Source organism: Triturus cristatus, chromosome 1_1 (genome assembly GCF_964204655.1).
Source record: "Triturus cristatus chromosome 1_1, aTriCri1.1, whole genome shotgun sequence".
In the NCBI taxonomy this organism is placed as follows: Eukaryota; Metazoa; Chordata; class Amphibia; order Caudata; family Salamandridae; genus Triturus; species Triturus cristatus.
This window is the reverse complement of record NC_140579.1, coordinates 1,054,980,481-1,055,001,379: the sequence shown is the minus strand read 5'-3', so window position 1 is coordinate 1,055,001,379 and position 20,899 is coordinate 1,054,980,481. Positions and strand designations below refer to the sequence as shown.

The 20,899-nt window shown below is 44.9% G+C and overlaps 1 protein-coding gene across 3 annotated transcripts in view; it reads left to right on the top strand.

The window, feature by feature from the left end:
• Positions 1 to 20,899, top strand: part of ZNF76 (zinc finger protein 76) — a 267,736-nt gene that overhangs the window by 82,172 nt on the left and 164,665 nt on the right. For 2 of the 3 annotated variants that reach the window (XM_085651124.1, XM_085651127.1), the window contains exons 3-7: positions 7,451 to 7,528; positions 8,553 to 8,725; positions 9,056 to 9,130; positions 13,753 to 13,872; positions 14,592 to 14,667. In XM_085651124.1, coding sequence (XP_085507250.1) covers positions 7,451 to 7,528; positions 8,553 to 8,725; positions 9,056 to 9,130; positions 13,753 to 13,872; positions 14,592 to 14,667 — 522 coding nt within the window. The remainder of the gene's footprint in view (positions 1 to 7,450; positions 7,529 to 8,552; positions 8,726 to 9,055; positions 9,131 to 13,752; positions 13,873 to 14,591; positions 14,668 to 20,899) is intronic. The other variant, XM_085651125.1, reaches the window with a different exon arrangement.

Here is a 20,899-nt window from a genome sequence, read left to right as displayed (position 1 = left end):
GATTGTTAGTAGTTTTCTCCCTTATTCTCAGGACTTCGATTCTTCCCATATTTTCATTTACATTAAAATGCTTTATTCGATTATATTGGGTCTTATGGACAACCGTGTTCCATAACCATTACTTTTTAAGCATCTTAGAAGTGACAAGACAGTTATATTTTTTTTTCAGGGATGCGCATTGCATTTGGCTTTGCGAGGGAAAGTGCATTTCCAGTTTCTAGTCTTTGCAAGAAAGTTCTCAAACTATGTCTTATTTAAAATATCCTTGTCTCTAGTAATGGTGTATCTTTACTGATAGCCATCATGCAATCCCATATTATATGGAGAGGATTAATATTCATGTTATCAGCAATTTATTCCCCTAACACTTCAGACATATAGACCTGATGAGTCAACTCCCTGAGATTATTACTATTGAAGTCCATCGCAAGACACTAGGGGGTTTGCTTGCCCATTTGCTTAAAATGTTAAGCATAAGTGAAATATGATCAGAACTGTGTGTCAATGAATCTCACAATTTGCATGGGGGGGTTAAACTTTTAGTTATCGAAAGCAAATCTGTTTGTTTTAGAGCGTGTTTTATGAGGAGTGGGAAAAGGTAAATCCTGGTTCTGCATATCTGTGGAATCTCCAGGCATTGTATGTAGAATAATGGCCCTAGAATGTGGCATACGATGGCTGGTATTGAATGTGGTTGAGTCTACTGTATGGTCAATAGAGAGATTAATATCTCCACATAGTAACAATTGGTTTAGCCAGCTGGGTAATTCATGCAATAATTCCTTCAATGTTGCAGAGTTGCCTGTATTTTGTGTGTAGACGGCTCAGATGATCCTAAATATAGAATCTGTGCGATCAGAGTTGTCACTTTTAATCCATGCAATTGCCATGTATTTTTAACATAAGTATACAAAAATTGATGGATGGAATGCTTGAATTATTCTCAATCCCCGGTAATCACTTGCAACCACATCCCAGTCCATCATTATTTTGCATATCATGCCATCTCAGTTTAGACTCAGCCATATGCAAATCAGTTGTGACCCTGCTCCAAAGGGTACAATCCAGCCCGAACTGCCAGGCTAGGTCTTTCCTGAACCAGAACACAAGTAACCTAATACCGATTTCGCCCTAGTTGGGGCTCATCAGCCAGCTATAGCTTGGTTCAACTGACAGTGTGCACGGGACCCACATCTGGGCATATCTGTCCCACTTAGCGAAACACACTAATGTATGCAAAAAAAAGTAATGGCTGGGGTGCTTGAAATAATCTCAAGCAATGGAAATCCATTTCGGTCCCATCCCAATCCATCATAATTGTGTACACAATGCCACCTCAATTTAGACCCAGACATAAGCAAATCAGTCTTGACCCTACTCCAAAATGGGATCACTGAATTCACCGTAAGTGGTAAGGGTATGCCTAGACGTATGTCCCGTGCACACAGTGTGACTGGAATCAAGCTAGTACTGGCTGACGAGCCCTGCTAGTGTGAAACTGGTTTTGGGTTGCTTGTGTTCCAGCTCAGAGAGGACCTGGTCTGGAAGAATTTTGCCTTGTTTGCCTCATTTACACCAACACCATGATCATAATGTCCATTACTTTGACTGCACTCTGAGGAATGTGTTGGCTCTCCCTTTACCTGGAAAATATTGCTGCTCCTGTAGCTGTGGGGCATGGTCGAAGTGATTACCTGGAATTGCTGATGTTCTTCTGTTCGCGTTGTCTCTGGCTGCCAGACCCAACATCCTGATGGGTTTGGCTATACCAGAGCAAGCGGGAAAAAAAAGGCCGTATCACGCCACAAAAGTTATTGGAACGACATGAATCCAAGACCATTCTCCGAACGTTGAACACCATCAACTGCCAAAGGAAAGAGAAATACTGCAGATATACACTACCCAAATCCACTGCTGCATCTTTTTGTTTTGCCTTCTCCCAGCGCCACAAGGTCTGAACCAGATACTTAAACTAAAACAGGGGAAAATCAGCGGTAGAGAGTATATTCAATCTTCCAACTGGGCCAGAACTGCATCTTTCCCCCTGGTTTGAGCCCAACTAGTGTGCAGCAGCCATCTTGCCATCCAGGTATTTGACTTCCATGTAGTTCTTGGAGTTATTACATATCCTTACTTTCCCTCATTTTTGCTTAGGAATAGTAGGTATAAAATAGGTCTGTAATTTTAAATGTAATCAGATGAAGTTGGGGTGATTACACAGCCTGCTTCTGCAAGTCTCTTTAGTAAGGAGGTGTTGATCAGGCGTATGGTTTCAGAAGCCAGTCATTGGAAGAAGAACTCCTTGATCCAGTGAGCTGAGCATGTGCAGACAGAGATGTTCACAACTTTAATTTTCCATGCTATATCTAGTTGTTGCTTCATCCTTATTGACTTGAAAGTGTTGAACTTTGAGTAGTTTGAAGAGGGTGAAGTTAGGGGGAGGAAAAGTTTAATGCTCTGCGTCATTAATAATATGCTCAGGAATGTTTGAGATCTTTGATTTGAAGGACAGGAGATTATTACAGTGTTAAATATAAGGAAATAGGCTCACTTTCAAGCTTTCTGGGCTGAAAATGTCACTTAATATTTGTGAAAACCTCATACTACTGGGTTGACTGCGATTGTATGTTATACGGAGAAATGTTTCTTAGCTCTTTGTGGCTAACATGTATGCATCCAGATGAGGATAGCTTGTGCTGTATATTATATAACCTGTTGGAAAAGCATTGTCAGTCCTGAATATAATAAAAACGGTTGTGTTAATTGTGAGCTGTTACTTAGGGCTGGGCAGATGAGATCAGCTGTTACGATATAGTAAGTAACTAGTAGGTAAAGCATTTAGAAGTCTGTGTACAGACAGTTATGTACAATGTGTAATTTGTCTGTGAAGTCTAGGGATTGCAGTTGTTTTGTTATGTGCTAACTGTAATTAAAGCACAGAGAGGTCTGAGGTTAAATGGTGATGTATAATATCGAACACCAACGAAAGGGTAGTTCTTAGGATAAACACTGTTTTGGAGCTTCTAAAAGCTTTGTAAAGCACTGTGAGGTTGGTGGATAGGATATGCTATACATTGCGACCCTGTTGACAAAATGTTGTGAAGTTTCGGGATAGAGGGACTTTCATTATATGTACACTAAGTATAACACTGGTAGCATAGGCTAAATGCTGCTGTAATTTGTGCAACCTATAAGTGAAACCAAGAGGTTACAGAATAGATAAAGCTGGATTCGAGTAACCTGTTGGTAAAGATCTGTAAATAGAAGTTGTTCTGTATTTTAATTCATTAGTGAACATCATCCGTCTAATTCCTTGGCATTAATATTTGTTTACATGGTTGATGATGAGGAATCACATTGGTCTGGAAGTACACATTTATTTTAAAAAATGTACCATAAGAACTGTTACTTATAGTCCACACATGTTTCACCACTGTGGTAAATTGTGCCACTGGCTTTCTCTGTGCTTAATTGAGGTCTTTAACTGTCATTGGTATCCATAGGCCTTAGGTACGTCAGATCATGATAGTTCTACCCAGAATAAGCAGCAATAAACAAGAAACAAAATTTAAATAGCGTTAACTGGGTGGGCACCTTCACCAACCTACCAATTGTAGGAATGCTTTTTTTAAAAAACAATTTTTATTTGCATTTGAAACAAACATAACAAATCACAGTGGGGTAGTGCAGGCAAGCAGAATGTTAAGCAATAGTAGTTAACATTACTGTAAGGGGACCAGTGATAAAGTGTCCAACAAACCAAAAGTAAACGAGCATTGAAAATGCAATAGGTCTCGCCTTTGATTAAGTTAGTCATTTGCTTTGGTAATGGTATTGTATAGCAAAGCAAATAGCTTTACCTTAATGAATGGCGAGACCTATTTGCATTTTTACTGCTTGTTTTTTTTGCAGTTGGATATAGCGTGAACTTGACTCGAAGGTATCAGTGTGTTACATGATCACAAGTAGCATTAAAGATGGATACATTTATTGTAGGCACGGGTAGATTAAGTGATTTGCCCAGAATCACAGGTTGATTGAGCTTCCAGCCAGACTTGAGGCTGGTTCCTCAGCTTTAAAGTCGTCCGCTTTAGCCATTAAGCCACACACTCTCTAGTTCTTTCTCTCTCTCTCTATTCTTCTCACTTACTCTATCTCCGTTTGTCTCCCTCTCTGTGTCCCTGTTGCTCTCCTGTGCTTCATCTTGCTTTGACACTATCCTCTCTCTGATTTTCTTTCTAATGTTCCCTCTTTTCTTTCCACTACCTTCGTGCCCTCTCTTTCTCAGTCTCGCTCTGTCTCTCTGCATGGACTCTCTCTCTTCCCTGGTTTTGATCTCTACCATGTCTCTCGCTCTCTCTCTCTCTCCTCTCCCGCTGTCTCGACCCCCACCCTTTCTATTTTATGTGTGAATTTTGTTGTTTTGTTGTTTCTCTCCAGTATCAGGGAAGGCTTCAGTTTCATATGCAATTGTATTTATGGCCCGCTTTCCGAGATATTTTAACAATGTAAGCCATGCTTAGTTGGGGGTCAAATTAACCCGCAAAATAAAGTAAATTCCCATTCCGAAGTCACTGCACATTGGCTCCTGCAAACTTTTTATACTGATTGTAAACGTTAATAATCACTGATCATACTTTGAAGCGCTTAGATTATCACACAATTATGCGAAGCGCCCCCATAGGTAAACCCAATAAAGAAATTTGTTCCTGTTGAATAACGTCCTGCAGGGTGGGTTCCCTGTTAGATTACTGTACAAAACCACACGCCGAACAGATAGCACGGTCAGTTCTGCACTTGCTGCACAGATCTACTGACTGCACCCCGTGTCACGTCTGAGCTGGCCACCCTTCCAGTATTTGATACAACTAACAACATTCAGTTGTGTATTAACAACGTGCACTAGTGAAGCACGCACGGGCAATTGTGCATGTGGTGTCACTACATAAAATATCCCCATTATTATTATTACACCCACCTGACTTGTGTTATTTGGGAGTATATTTTGATGCAAAGTAAAAATATCTCAACGGCATGGTGTCTGGGGTGGGGGTTGGGGGGTATCTTGCAGTTAAAACCAGATTACAGCGAACAGCAACCTATATAGATGGGGGACCACATTGAATTTACATATATTTAGAATCGCCGACATATTACTTGGGACGGTGCGCGATCCTTTAGGACACCAGTGTGCACAAGGCAGAATGATGCCTGTTGTTTATAAAATGCGTTCAAAGGATTGGGGGATTGATGGGGGGTACCAGCGACCACCTGATTCCCTAGTTTTCTCTCCGGGACCCTGGTAAATGAGCTGAACATGAAGCCCCTGAAGCACGGTGGGGGGGGCAGTAAGTTGAGGTATAAAGGGGGCGAGACTTCCAGACACACATTAATGCATGTGGAGGCTGGCTTTCTGTCCAGTGGAAGGTCTGTATCTCTGATCACCTTCTCAAGTGGATGGATTGTCTCTTGGTGCAAGGAACGACGACGGAAAATGGCGCGTGCCTCCGGAGGCCCTGGATTTTTTGCAACAACAGGGTGTTTCTGCATTTTTGTTAGCAGGCAGACCTTTGTAAACGATGCGTTTGGAATGAGCGATGAATGTCTGACCTGACAGACGTCTGGAGCTAAGCGGTTTAAACCCAGATTGATAGGCAGGGGTGTGGGAGGAAGCCAACCGCCCCCATATCTGGGGGCTGCCCTAGCAGCCCCCCCCAATGTTCTTTAGGCTCCTCTGATGGGCGGTGTGCTCGTGTTCAGACTGAGGTGCCCTGACGGAACTGCACTGAACGCGGTTCAGGTGCCCCGGATACCCCCTTCAGGGCCAGGGAGAGAGGGCAGGAAGTGGGTTAGTAGTTGGGGGGTGGGAGGCCTCAGCAGGAAATCTGTTTGCAGCCCGGGTTGGGAGGGTGGTTGCGTGGCCTAATAACATCCGCTCTCTTCGTTGTGAAACAGCTCACAACAGTATCTGGTTACGGCGCAGACAGACACGCACTGTGCATTTATCAGCAGTGGTGTCCAGGGGTGACAGAAAAAACAAACCGCGCCAGTCACAGAAATGCAAGGCGCGTCAGCCATTACATTTCACACAAATATATACATACTTTAAACCATATTGCACCCTGCGCAGAGTGCGATGTGCATTTATCAGCAGTGGTGTCCGGGGGTGACTAAAAAAACAAGCCGCGCCAGTCAGAAAAATGCCCACGATAACAAACGCATGCAATGTCTTTAAAAAAAAAAAAGAAGTGCAGCAAGTTAATGAATAAGCCTACTTTGTCACACCACCGGTAAGAGATCCAATCCCGGTGGGCGTGGATAAAAGAAGACAGGGTGGCAACAAGCAGCGATTGACATGCCTTGCATGCAATCATTGCACTGCCTTCGGCATAATTCGTGACGCCAAATGACACGCACAAATCAAAACTGAAGGCGGAGCTGAGACGAGGCTTCTGAAATCGTATCTTCCAAGAAGCCTCGTAAGACGAGAGCAGCGCATGCGCTGCTTACGTCACGAGACCTAACAAGGAGCCTCGTAAGACGAGGGCAGCGCATGCGCTGCTTACATCACGAGGCCTAAAAACGACGGCTGAGGGGGGGAGTTCCTCAGTAGTCCGATCCCACTCACAGTGGCAATGTGTGAAATCATCACTGTATCCTAGCAAATCCAGGGTTGCACACACTCATCCACCCCAAACCAATCATGGCAATGTTGATTTTATTACCTTATAATACTGCACAAAGGTCTAAAGCGAGAGACTGTGTTCAGTAATGTATGGTCTGTCTGTGAAGCACTAAGAGGTCAGAAAAGGCCTTGTGCTAAGTGTTGGGTTGGGTTACAAGTAAAGCATGGTGGTGTCGAAGGATTGACTTCTGTTATTGTGTAACCTGTCTTTGAGGGCTGGGGGTAAAGTGGTTTGAAATGGAGTACCAGGAAGTAAAGAAACAAGTGGTTTGATAGATTTGTGCTTTATTTACAGGTCACATCAGTTGACAGCACCATGTGCCCTCTGACGTCTGTGTGCTTTACGTAAATATTACATATTATACAACACAGACGATGCTAAAGTGGATAGTGTTGTAAAATATCTAACCTGTATGTAAAGGATTTAGATTCCTCAAATCCTGATCAGATCCTGAGATCTGCGCTGAAAGGCCTATGTATTTACAGTGTGAATACAGTGTAAACTGTCTGCACAGTTCTGTGAAGTCTAAGTATAGAAGGTGCTGCATAATGTGTTACCTGGAAGCAAATCATATAGTGGTCTGATAGATGTTGCTGCATAATGTGTAACATAGAAGTAACAAACTAGGATGCCCAAGGATAGACTGTGCTTTTTGACGTGTAACTTTGCTTTACAGTGGTATAAGGTCTGAACATAAATGGTGTGGCAGAGTGGCTAACATCGACAGCATAAAATAATCCTTATAATAATTTTATTTTTTTAAGAACCCATCTCCTTTGAAGAAGGGCAGGAGGTGCAGTTGGAAGATGGCACAATGGCTTTCATACATCTTCTACCAAAAGGTGAGCAGGGCACAGCGTCTGCCATACACATTGAAAGTTAATGGAGGAAGAGAACAGGGGAGATCCTAATATGAAGATTTTCACTTCTATTGTGCTCTGAAATGAGATGGGGAGCATAACTTTAACAATATTGGACATGCTCAAAGGTGGTAAAAACTGCATCTGCTGCAGGCTCAAAAGCGATTTGGGAAATCGGAGGCATCGTTGGTAAAAGGGTGATGCCTCTCTTGTGGAACGGAAGGTGAGAGGGTATAGGCTTATAGGTAAGGCGGCTCTCTCCCACAAGCTTGATGGTGAGGGGAAAGTTGTCACAGGCTAACAAGTGAGGGAGAAATGGTGAAAACGTCTGGAGTAAAAACTGATTGTTATGTGAATCCCTTCAAATCACGACTCCACCCGTAGTTCCTTTTCTTATTTTTATTCATCGTGCTCCAGCAGCAGCAGGAAGCAAACCACGTCCTCCTTGCTTGCCTTCAACCGATTCCCTCATCCTCATACATACATTCTACAACTGCATTTCAAATTCCAAGAATGCACAAATGTAATAATAACACAACTTGTCACAGGCTAAAAGGTGCAGGGAAATAGATGTATCGCTTTGAAACGTGATGGAGGAAACAAAACAATATCCTTTATATTCTGAAAAGGGAGGGCAGTATCACATGCTAAGAGAGCGGCTTTTATAGACTCAGCTGTGATGGAGAAATGGTGTCTATCCCATGCTGAATGATAATGCAAGTTATGTCTCCTAAAAGCTAAACTATAAAAACTGACTCTCGGGACAGAGATATCAGGAAAACCATGGCCTGTATAAGACTACAATTTAAGGATGCAACCGTGTCACAATAACTGGTGAGAAGGGAAAACTCCATGCCACAGGCTGTAACATGAAGGAGGAAACTGTCTCTTTCCCTTGCTGAAGGATCACGGGGAAAAATGTCTTCCACAGGCTGTAAGTTACGGTGGTTAGTGAGATTGTTTAGAAAATGTTTGTTTTAACTTTGAGTTTATTCATTTTCTGCAGAGGGATATGATCCCAATGCCCTGGAAGCAGTTCAGTTGGAAGATGGCTCCACTGCCTACATACACCACCCTGCTCCTTTTCAGACTGACCGTGCCACCTTAGAGAAGGAGATGGTGAAGGAAGAGTGTGAGCTTGATGAAGAAACTATAAGTGCCCTAGAGCATTACAGTAAAGTAAGTGGTACTCTGGCCAGAAGACTCTTTAGAGGGGCCTGTCAAATGTTGGGGATTGTCAATGATAGGGTAAAGGAACCTCTTGAGGTCCTTGAATCTCCTTAGGGGAGGAAGGTTATCCTGGAATTGGGGATAGAAGTGCCATTTGGTTATTCGGGAGATCTGTTGCTTTGTTGTTAAGGAAGAGGATCCTCTCTTGGGATGACTAAGTTATAAAATGTAATTCAGTGGTTATTGGAAGTGGCCACCTTGAAAAAAGGAACTTTGCTGTTGCTATGTCTAGAGAGATTGCCTAAAATGATGTTAGAATTGTGTGTATTGTTATCCTAGGTATCAGTGGAGGAGTCACAGAATGTGATCAACATTGCTCATTTCATGGAGCCATCGGAAGATGCCCCTTCCCAGGTTCGTGATGACATTCAGTGTGTTTCACTATAGAATCAGTACCAAAACTACTGGTGATATAAAAGGTCATTGTAGGTCAGAGAGGTGACATTAAAGGTCACTGTAGAACATGTAGATGCTACAGTGGGATGCAAAGGTCTGACAAGCCCCTGTTGCCTGTGAGGTGGTGTCATTGTTGTCTAGGATGACTAGGATGATTCATAACCACTGTGACACTGACAGAAAAATCTCACAGGTCGTTGTAGGAGTGACATACGATTTTGAAGATCATTATTGGAGCCACAGGTGGTCTTGCTGATCATTAGAGGGGAAACAAGAGGTCACCCATGCTGTGGTGGTTCCAGCACCGTTAAACGTACCTTAAATCTTTCTCTTTTTTAGGTCTCGGCTAGCGAAGGCTGCTCTTGCGCAGTCTCGCTCGCGAGATTTAATGACTTGGAGAAGAGGGGCTTGAACCCGCCCCTCTTCTCCCCTGTTCTCCATTGGCTGGCCTCTTCAATGCTGGCCAGCCATTGGAGAAGAGGTCCCGTCACTCCGATCAGGCCCCGTCCTTTTCGGATCGGGGGGGCGTGTTTTTTGCAGAAAGTCTAATTATCTCCTCCAGCCAATGGCAAGAGGAGATAACAGCAAAACACGCCCCCGAATCCGAAAACGACACTGCGTTTCTCCGAGGCATTTCTGCTTCGCCTCGGAGAAAGGCAGTGGTGTGCTTGCCTTTTGCTCTGCTTGTTTGAGGTGGCCTAAAGAGTTAAGCTCCAGCAGCATGCTTATATTTTCGAGTGCTATTTTGGAAGAAGAGACAGTCTCGTGCTCAGTGTGGCGAGACACCGCAACGAAGAGATGTTCTCGAGGGCATCACGTTCGCAAATCATTGCATCCCCAGGCTTGTTCCTTATTTGCTGCGGTTGTGTTGTGCTTGGAATTCTCAGCCCCCTTTCCTGCCCCTTTTCCAAAATCCCCATCTTCCGATGAGTCCCGCTCCCGCCTTCTTACCGGAATCATCCGAGTTCTTCTGGCGGCATGTCCCGGTTCCGGTTCCTGCTCCCGCTGATTTAGAAGGGGAGTTTCCAGGATGCACTTCCCGCTGCTTTTTTCGTTTGAAATATCTTAAGCGGCTCTTTGGACCTGAGTTCTATCGATGCCTCTCCGTGGAAAGCAAGTCCTGGAGGCAGCTTCGACTGAGCCGTGCTGCTGCCTCCGCCCACACTCCTCCCAGCGTCTCACCGACTCAACCTTGCCATTCGCGGCTCCGAGGATTCTCGGCAGGAATACCGACCGTGAACACGTGACAAAATGGGAAGGGAATCAGCCCCGCAGTCCCTGCATCACCCCCACTCTACCTTTACTCCGTAGGATCCAAGCGGTAAGCACAATACTAAGGCTTCTGAAGTATCATTCGCTCCACCGGCATAGGAGAGCTTGCGACAGTTACTGACTAGCGGCCGCCATGTTCCCCCTGAATTAGCCCATAACTTTTCATTCCAACTACCGTGGACAGAAATCTTGAAGAATTATCTGACACTGTAGGGAAGACTAGGTTATGGGGTGGAAGGTCTTGTTATTAATTAGAAAAATGGAAGGCCTAAAACATCACAACACCATCTCCACAATTATTATCTCTGGTAACATTGTCAGTGATTCTTTGATAGGCAGCACACTTGACCACAGGCAATTTAGATGATAACTGGATGGCAGTGAGCATTGGTACTGCCCATGTTTCATTTTGAACCGACGTGTGGGTTGAATTAAAGTAACCTCTCCGTGGGTTAAAAGGTTATTAGCTCTTCAGGGTGTGTTATTTGTACGGTCAGAGCAGGAGAAGGGGGCGGCTGAAACTGGTAGCATCCGCGCTCTGAGCTCCTCTCTCCCTCCACTCTGTTCCCCTTCCCTCACAAGCTCAACTCCCCCCCCCCCCCCCCTTTTCTTCCCTCCCATCGCGGCCACGCGCCCTCTCTGTTCATCTCTCGAGCTCCCTCCTTGGCGCCACATTTCTTCTTTTCGCATCTCCTTTGCTCTGCGCTCTCCTTATCAGTTCCTCTCTGCCCCTCCAGTCCTGCTGTGTCACTTCCTCCCTCTGTATCACTCCCTCCCTCCTTCCTTGTGACCCCTCACTTCCTCCTTCTGCCCTTCACCTAACACGTTTCTCTTCCACCACCCAGCTATCGCCTCTCTCTTCCTTTGGGTCACTCTTTCCCTCATACTCTCTCCTATCTTTCACGTGCGCTTCCTCTTCTTTCGTGCCTGCCCCCCCTTCCGCCCCCAGCAGTTACACTTCCCTCACCAATCTCTCTATCTTCATCTTACTTTCTCTTATCTTCTCTCATCTCATACCCTTTCCTCACACCCCACCCCCCTTTCTGCGTCTCGTTCTCTCCCTGCTCTTATCTCGTTTTACCACCCTCTGCCCCCTCCACTACCGCTCCTCTTTCTCTCTCGGGACCCACTCTTTTAACTTCCAGCGGTGTCGTCTCTCCCCCGCCTTCCCCACCCCCACAGAGAAGGTATGTACTGGGAAGGTTTGGACACAGAGGGGGGGATGAACCCCCTTCACTCTGGGGTGTGGGGGAAGAGGGCTCGGAGCAGGCGCGCAACACCAATTGGACTCACAGGGCTTCTGACCCCCCCCCCCCCCCCCCCCCCCCCACCCCGTCGTGTTTTTTTTTATTTTTATTTATTTAATGCGTTTTTATATAGCGCGGACTTTACCCGAAGGTGTCAGAGCGCTTCACAATAGGCAAAGTAAAGATACAAGAGGAGAAGAATTACAAGTGAGCCTGTTACAAAAACAAACTTTACGTTACATGAGGCAATAGTGACAATTGTGCAAGTATCAAGAGCAGATAAAATACAAGAGGTAGCAAACGATACGTTACAAAAGGAACAAGCATTTACAATGCAATGGTCTCGGCATTGGTAAAGTTAGAGCTATTGGCATTGCTCATGACATTATTTTTTGTTTATGTTTTTGTTTTTAAAACATTTAAAGAAACGGCATTGTCATGAGCAATGCCAATAGCTCTAACTTTAACAATGCCGAGACCGTTGCATTGTAAATGCTTGTTACTGACAGTCACTTCTGTGAGGTGAGACTGACTAGATCGACTTCAAGTAGGTCCTCTCTGAACAAATAAACAGGACATTACTTTGACCACCGATCTCTGCTCTTGGTAATCACAGTAGAAAAAGGTTTCTAGGTCTATAGTGAGTATAACTAGGATCTACGATCTAGTTATGCTGAATTTGGACCTGCAAACGTCTACACCCCTGCATTTCTTTCCTTGTAAGGAAGTCGTGATGTAATCTGTATGGGATCGCAGATGAACATCCGCATGCTCAGATAAATATTGGAACATGAGACCAATCTTATCAAGATATTAAAAGATGGGAAATATATTAGAATAACTGTTCTTACTTTTATTGTCGGTCTGACAGACAGGATTTCTCATTGTCTTATGTCATACTTGAAAGGTTGCTTGTTAGCCTGCTTATGTTGAAATATACGATGTTTTCTGTTGTATGTCTGTTTACCAATACAGAACATGTTGCGATCTCCTATTCTCTATGATTGTCTGCGGTGTGTATGAGACCTTACTTGTGATTCTAGCATTTCCCTGGCAAACGGACGTTTGTAAACCTGAAATTCCTGTTCTCTCAATAGAAATCAGCATTCTGTGCAAGATTTCTTGTGATGTCGAACATTCAGTCTGCTAGCCTCAGCATTGTCTAGTATTGGTCAATTTGGTAGAATGCTTGGTTATGTGATATGATCTCCATAATATGTTGTATGTAGTCTTCTCAGTGGTCTTCCATTTAGGAACTCTTATGGTTTTGACTTTTTTTCTAATGCACAGGCTATTTTGTGGAATCTTCTATCTGTATTGAATGTAGTGGAAGGTTCTTGAAGTCTGTTTATCCTCTGCTGGGTAGAAGGTTTTGTGATGTCCAATCTCCATAATGTTTGTGGAGCTTTTTGTTTTTTGATCAGCTCCAGTGCCATTTGGGCATTGTTTGTGTCCCAACATTGACCTGTACTCAGGCTTACGATTATTTATCTCATCTGGACTAGTTCTTGTTTGTAGTTTTTCATGTCTACACAAGTTGTGGTCTCTACCATTTTTTGGATTTGAAATGATATTTTTCTAGTGTAATATATTTTTCGGTTTTGTGTTGCGTGAGGCATATTCTTTTGTCCTCTGCTGGTTTATTAATTGTAGGTGACTTCTAGCAAACATTCCTATGTCTTATAAGAAGACAGATCTGGTCTCAGGTGTTGTGTTGTTTCTGAAGGACCCTTTTCCTCATGGATGTGCGGGTAGGTGGTGACATCAAAGAGAAATGCAAACATATTCTGTATCACCTGTTGTGGGAGGGCGTTATGAAGACTGCAGTGGATTTTGTACTCTGTGTTGGATAGAGGTAGACAGTATAGTTCATTCTCTGTTGGGCAATTTCCAACAGTGATCCTATGATTTTCGATGGAGTGGGATTGTGATTGTATCTATGCAAAAATACAGGACCACAAGTATACACAAGGTGTTGGGAACTGTAACTTCCAAAGATGGGAGATAGAAGAAAGATCAGGGAACCTGTTTGTAATCTGATGGTGTGCCATTGCTCTGCAGACAATGCAAGATGAAGATGAAGAGTATGCATTTGGAAGGGGGCAGCAGGTTGGCGACAAAGCATTCTGCTGTGGCTACAAGGACTGTGGGCGTCTCTATACCACAGCACACCATTTGAAGGTCAGTCAAGATCCTCCACTTCTGCTGTAATTTAATTTTTGTGTCCCATCTGCCTGCCACATAGTTTACGCTGTGCTCTGTTACAACATTTCACACCTTTATTGTTTATGTCTAGGTTTGAGGTCTCTCTAAGGAACTCTGACTTCTTACAAATGCCTATCACTTGAAACTTGTATCTCATGTTTACTTATCCATAGCCTTCCATTTTGTGCTCAGTTGAGAAGGACGATGTGCCAGAGGCTCTTTTAGCCTAGCTCACACTGTAATTCTAATCATATCCAAGATTCATATCCCAGATACTGTATTCTTCACTGAGATTTCATGACTTGAAGATCGCACCCAGAATCTGCTGTGTTTTTCACTTGCAGTTGGTGAATTAAAATCTAGTTATGTTAAGATTGTGCTTTTTTGCCACAGACTTTATGTGGCAGAGGAATAATTGAGCCATGCATAACTACTTCGGCTCTACATTCACATTTCTGGTTTCAGGTATCTACATAATCTTAGTCTAGTCACCAAATGCCGTTGCTTGAGTACAGTTCATATGTCTATAGTGGTGTCTGTATAGCTCTGTCAGAATATAGTCCTGTTTCTTTTCCATTTTAGTTGCAGCCTTGGATCTCAGATCTTAGCTTTCTCTACAGCTCTTGTAGGATGTCTCTTGCTGTATGCAGGTGACCAGATCTATTCTGATACGTATCCCCATCTTTTTATTTTAGGTGCATGAGCGTGCTCACACAGGTGATCGGCCATACAGGTGTGAGTGCCCTGGCTGCGGAAAAGCTTTTGCTACAGGTACGCTTGCAGAGTTGAATGAGTGGGATTGCTTCATTTGCTTTTCTGTATTCAGGTGTCCAGGCTCTTAGCTATTTTCTCCCTTAAAGAGATGTGTCTTTGTTTTAATTCTACAACATACAGTTTGACCAATAATTTTCAGTCGTACCAAGATTACCTTTCCCTTGTTAATAGATTTGTTGCGGGTCTTAGAAAGAGTCACAATTAAGATTCTACACTTCAAATGTAAATGCTTACATACCTTTAATATCATATTACTTTTCACTCTCAAGGTATTCCAGGAGTCAAAACACTGAATAATACTTGTGGTCCTCAGGCTCTCTGTAATTAACAAGAAGGGATTGGTGATTGTATTTCCTCAGTCCTTGCCCTTGAAATTAATTCCCCATGCATATTTGCTTTACCATGCACCTCATATAATTTTTCTTTCTCTGACTGCCTACATATTGTATTCTCTCTTCGGTTTTCTTATTTTTATTTTAGAAACTTTTAAAGAAAAAACAATGAATACAACTGCTCCCTTACCCATGCCATACATCAAATGCAGTATTGGTGCACAGGCTTGTCGCTCTCATTGACCTGCTTCCTCCCATTTCTTCCCTCCCCCATAGGTTAGTCTGTTTCCAGGGGGCGAGCTAAGGCCTTAGTACTGTGCATGAACCCATTGCCTTCCATGGCAATATCGCGGAACGGCCAGCCCTTTCAATCGAACCCAGCGTTCGACTTCTGGGCCAAGTCCCCGCTCCAGCATCCGCGTCAACAGCAACCACGCAGAGGTTACTTCGGCTCACCAACCTCTCTGCAACTATCTGCTTGAACTGGAGTGGGTTCCAAGCAGATTCAGGCACTGGTGGTGGAGGACTATGATTGTCGTGGAGCAGACCTGCTTCATTAGTGGCCATCTTACTCTGTGGTTGGTCAAGCCCCCCTAGATATGATGAGTTTTTTTCCACTCCCATCTTCAAAACACATGACCTACATCTTAGTCAGAAAAGTCTCATTGTTCCGTTTGTAGCATGTAGTGGTGATCCAGTGCAGAAAATCTCTGTATGGGCTATTTGCTTAGCCTGTGCCTTTGTTTGGACTACTTACTTGCTTACTTCTGAGTGTGGAATATTAGGAAAACAGATGGTGTTTCGTTTATTTGTTGTCTAATGTACATGTTGTGGCTGCTACTACCTAGGGATTAAAGAAGCCATGCTTGGCAGTCAGTTTTGGGTCTGTAAATTTAAACTTGGTATATCCATGGAGCTGACATTTTGACTGATGGGCCCAATTCCAAATTCAGCTATCTTGTCTTGCTAGGGCAGAAATGTTGTGGCAGTTTATGCTATCCTGTAGCATGTTCAACATTTTAGAATATTTTCACATAGTTCTGAATGTGGGAATTTTTGTTTTTTAGTCCATTTGACAGCTAAACAATTTGTAAGAAAACAAAGTGAATAGTGTTATCTTTTGTTAATTTTTTCCTATGTTCTGTGTCAGATGTGTGTAAGTGTCCTGCACACTATTTATTACATGAGCTTCAGTCTTCTCCATCCTTTTTCATTGAATCATTTGGCTTTCGAACAAAATGTGCCCCTGTTTGATTACAAATGCTCTGTTAGATATCTAAAGTTCAAACAGCACACACACTTAGGGTTGCTGAATTTTATAAAATATCTGCTTGTCCACATGACGTAATGCTTTATAAATCTTCCTGTCCTGTAAAAAATCCACTTGTCCCTTTTGGTGCCATGCAGTAATGTGATGTTGCGGGGATTCTGCACATACACAGAACTATGTGCAGGAAAACAGGACCTCGATGTATAGAGGTTATACCTTCCTACCACCTTAGTACCCAAAATCCCCAAACCGACTCGCTACACTGTCTCTTTCGTTCAATAATCACGAAGCTACAAACGATTAGACAACTCAGAACACAACACTCCAGACTCTCACAGGAATCGCAGTAGTAAGACTTACCCTTTCGCTCGCGCACTCGTACTTGTCCGAAATAAGAATTGGCAGAGTCACTGTAATAGTTCAGAATGTTTATTTTAACTAACGTTCTCTATAATGCAGTATACAAGCCACTACCAGCAGTGAAATGTATAAACTCAGAACAATTAGCATTGTTACAATTCCATTGAATATTAAGGGGGATGTCATCATACACAGACAGTGGAAAAAGGACTATAAGGCCTAACCACCCTCCCCTTAACCAGAAGAAGTTTTATTATATAAAAGAAGATCTCTGGGCCTTGTCAGCAGACCCCATACGTTAAACTCCAGATGGAAGCTTTATATCATAGGAACAGTATAGCTCTTCTCCATGGAAAGGTCTCTCCCCAAGTGTGTGTTTGAACAACATGCATCCACTTAATATCAAAGCACAAGTTTCCAGCAGTGCAGCTGTGTTTAGCATGTTTTGCCTAGGTGCTAGGGACTGACCAGAACAGAATAACAAGGGGCATTGTTTATCGACCTTGCACATCGTGTTCAGACTAAACTCCAGGAACTAGCAGAGGATGCGAATGGCAGACAGTTCTCATGTAAAAGGCATAAACAGTCTTGCAAAATAAAGACATGTAGTAACGTGCGCAAAAGCAGCAGCATGGCAGCAGAGCTCATGTTAACTTTAGCAATGTCGACAATGACCCTAATGGCCATATAAAAGTGATAAATTATGGCAGTGTTTTCATTGTGTCATAGCTCTGACAATAGCCTCTCTAAATATGCCAAGGCTAATATTATATTAGGGTTTAAATTTTAGCAACACTCTGCTTTTGCTACCATTCTGAAATCCACATACAGGTCTGAAATTAAGCAGAAAGCTGTAGTTACAGGGTTACCTTGTGAGTTTGAGCATGCTTCAACCTACATGTTTAGGGTAATCGCCAACGCCACTCCAATCTCTCCTCATGCTTGAGTAGTTTGGAAACCTACTGCTAACAAGAGCAGAAGTAAAACCATTCCAAGGTGGCAAAAAGGGAGTTTAAGGAAACTAAAATTTCAATAGCTTAGATTTTCACGAGTAAGTATATACACATTTTCTCATATGAAAGTATGATTTATAGGCATGATTCTTTAACCTCTTGGGTATTCCTGAAAGTCTTACACCTGCATCAAGACATGTCCCGGGGAAGGGGAAGGACTCACCTGCAGCATCTGGGAGGTTTGGGAGTGGAGAAAGGGAGGAGCTGAATGGCGCATCATGTGATAAAACTGTAGGCGCCTGTAGTTTCATTTTCCTATGGGGCCTAAGAGGCAGGATTCGAGAAGACCTGCTCCATCCCCAGAGGATGTGGAGTGCGTCATAGAGGTCCTGAGGGCTGCTGGTAGACTGCTGCCAGCATTGCCCAGTCTACATTGGCCACAACAACCCCCAGGCCTGTGAGCATAGTTGCCACAGTTGTAGCATGTGGCTTCCCCCAACCCTCCAGGGAACGGCAGGTGCATTGGCTGAGAAGTGAAGTGCGGGTATAACAGGAAGAGGAACAAGGTTGGGGCCAGGCAAAAGGCCCTCTACCAAGAAGAGAACAACTTAGGCACCACAAAAAAGTTTAGCAGAGAAAAGAGGAACACCAGACCAATACCGGGTCGAGAAAAGTGGCGCAGGCAAGTCTAGCAGAACAGGTGGCAGAGGTGGAAATTCATCAACTGGCACGGAAAATTGGCAGAAGTGCAGGTGAGTCTCCCATGGTGGCATCCCCCCTTGTAGGGGCTAAAGGGGGGCTTTCCGGTTGGCAGTAAAGGGGCTTGGGCTCACCCATCAACCAATGTGCCCTGGTTTGATGGGCTGAGGATGGCTGTAGGCAGGGGGAAACAGCGTTTATAACGCAGTCATCACATCGCAGTTCCTTTACAACTCGGCCGTTACAACGACCGCGTTAGAACGCGATGCCTTTACAGCGCAAGTCATTAGATAAACTTGCTGTAGGGGGCGCTCTAAAATAAGGAATAGTATAATGTTCGAGGCATTTGAGCTGCAGATCACACACTAGGATAGTAGATCGCCATCTGGTGTTGGGCTCGGATGATTGCAGGTTGTTGTCTTCGGAAGAAGTCTTTGTGGTCACAAGATAGGTGACTCCTCCCTTGGATGACAGTGCGCATGGGCATCAACTCCATCGTTAGATTGTTTTTTTCCGCCATTGGGTTCGGATGCAACTTTTCCGCTCCGGTTGAAAATTTAAATTCCAAGCTTTCCAAAGTGCAAAACTTCCACAAAACATCGAAGCACCTTCATTCTCGACATCGATTTCATCGGCTCGATTCCGGATGTCGACGCGGGCCGTTGGGCCTATCCACGCCGTGAGGCCTACAGCTCATGGAAAGGACGCCTTTCAAAAAAGGCCCCCAGTGTGGAGCAAAATTTCCGCACAGTGACCACCACAAAGTCTGCAACCTGTGCCTATCACCTGAACACGACGAGTCCAGCTGTCCAGCCTACGCATCCTTTCGATCCAAAAAGACCATTCGAGATCGAAGGGCTTGAAGACACATCATGGCACAGAGACCAGCTCCGGAACCAGAGGACATCTTTGATGAAGGCCTCGATGTCCCAGAAGAAGATTCCGAAGATCTACAAATAATCTCTGAAGCAGAGGACTCAGACGACCCCATCACTCCTGGGCAACGTGTGAGTACTACTGCCCCTGCCCCAACCCCTCCAAAACCAAAGGCATTGGTCAAGACTTCGCCTGCTGGCCCCAGTCGAGACCGAAAACATCCTTCAGAAGCCCCACCTCCGGGCTCCGCTCCGAAGAAACATAAGCCTTCCTGTAGCTCGGGACCGAGCAAACAGCATGTCATTGTTCAACCGGCACCTTCGGCACCGAAGACAAAAGACCACTTGGCACCGAAATCGGCTCCGACGCCTTCGTCCCCGAAAGCACCAAGGCCAATAGATAAACCGGCACCGAAGGTTCCCAAGCCTACAGATACAACTTCGGCTCCGAAACCATCATCGGCACCGAAACCAACGGCCAAGGACGCTCATATGCTTCCTAAAGCCAAAAACTCCACCGATCAACCAAAACTTCGATCGGAACCTAAAAAATCGGCACCAAAGACTGTTTCTGAGGAACAAGAACTTTTTCATCCAGATCCCATCGACCCAAGGCAGAAAAAGATTTATATTAATCCAAAGACTGGCCATGTCACCACGGTGCCATGTAAAAAACGGAAACTGCGGGCAGACTCCACCTCACGGGGCCTACGAAGCATTCGGTACACATATGGCACGCCGCGCACAGGGCGCTAGGCTGGTCTAACAGGCTGACCTTGGCCACACCGCTGTGGGCATCGGAGAGGCTGGGTAGCCTGCGTCACACAAAGGGGTTTCGTAGCTGGGATCTTTTTGGGATCTCCCGGGTGGGGGACCTTTGGGGGCCGGGGGGGGTCAGATCCTTCGCCTATTTCCAGGACACTTACGACCTGGCGCGCACGGAATATTTTCGGTATCTACAGGTCCGTCACTCCCTCCGAGCTAATATCCCCTTGGGCACCAGGCCCCCGCAGGCCTCCCCGTTGGAGGACAGGTTGCTGGATGGCCACATGCCAGAGCACGCCATCTCGCTCACATACAAGAAATTGGTTAACAACCCCCCTGATTCTCTGGACTCCCTGAAAGAGAAGTGGGTGGCGGATGGCCTGGAGATTGATGACGAGGAGTGGACCATCGCTTTGGCATCCCCTAGGGAAGTCGCGATCTCGGCTAGACTCCGCTTGGTGCAGCTTAAAATACTGCATAGGGTATACGTCTCCTGCACCAGGCTACAGGCGATGGGGCGGGGAGGGGAGGGGCTGTGTCGGCGGGGGTGCGGAGAAAGGGGCTCCTTCTTCCATGTCTTGTGGGAATGCCCTAGGGTGCAGCGGTATTGGAGGCGAGTGGTGTCCTGCATGGGTGAGGTATGGGAGACTCCTATTCGCACTGAGGCCAAGAGGTGCTTGCTCAACATTTGGGAGCCCACGGACTTGACCCAGCGGGGGAGACTCTGGGTTACACTGGGGCAAATGGTTGCAAAGCGGAACATTGCTCGTCTGTGGGGAGCATCGACACCGCCTAAACTGGTGGACTGGCAAAACGATATGGACTGGTGCATGCTACAGGAAAAAGCGGTTTATACGGCGCGAGGATGCCCGCGGAAGTGGGGGGAGGTGTGGTCACTGTGGAACACCTTCCGAGGGGACATAGTTGAGCCTCCGCAGGCCCGGTTGTCTGGCCTCGAGATTCCGGTATAATCAA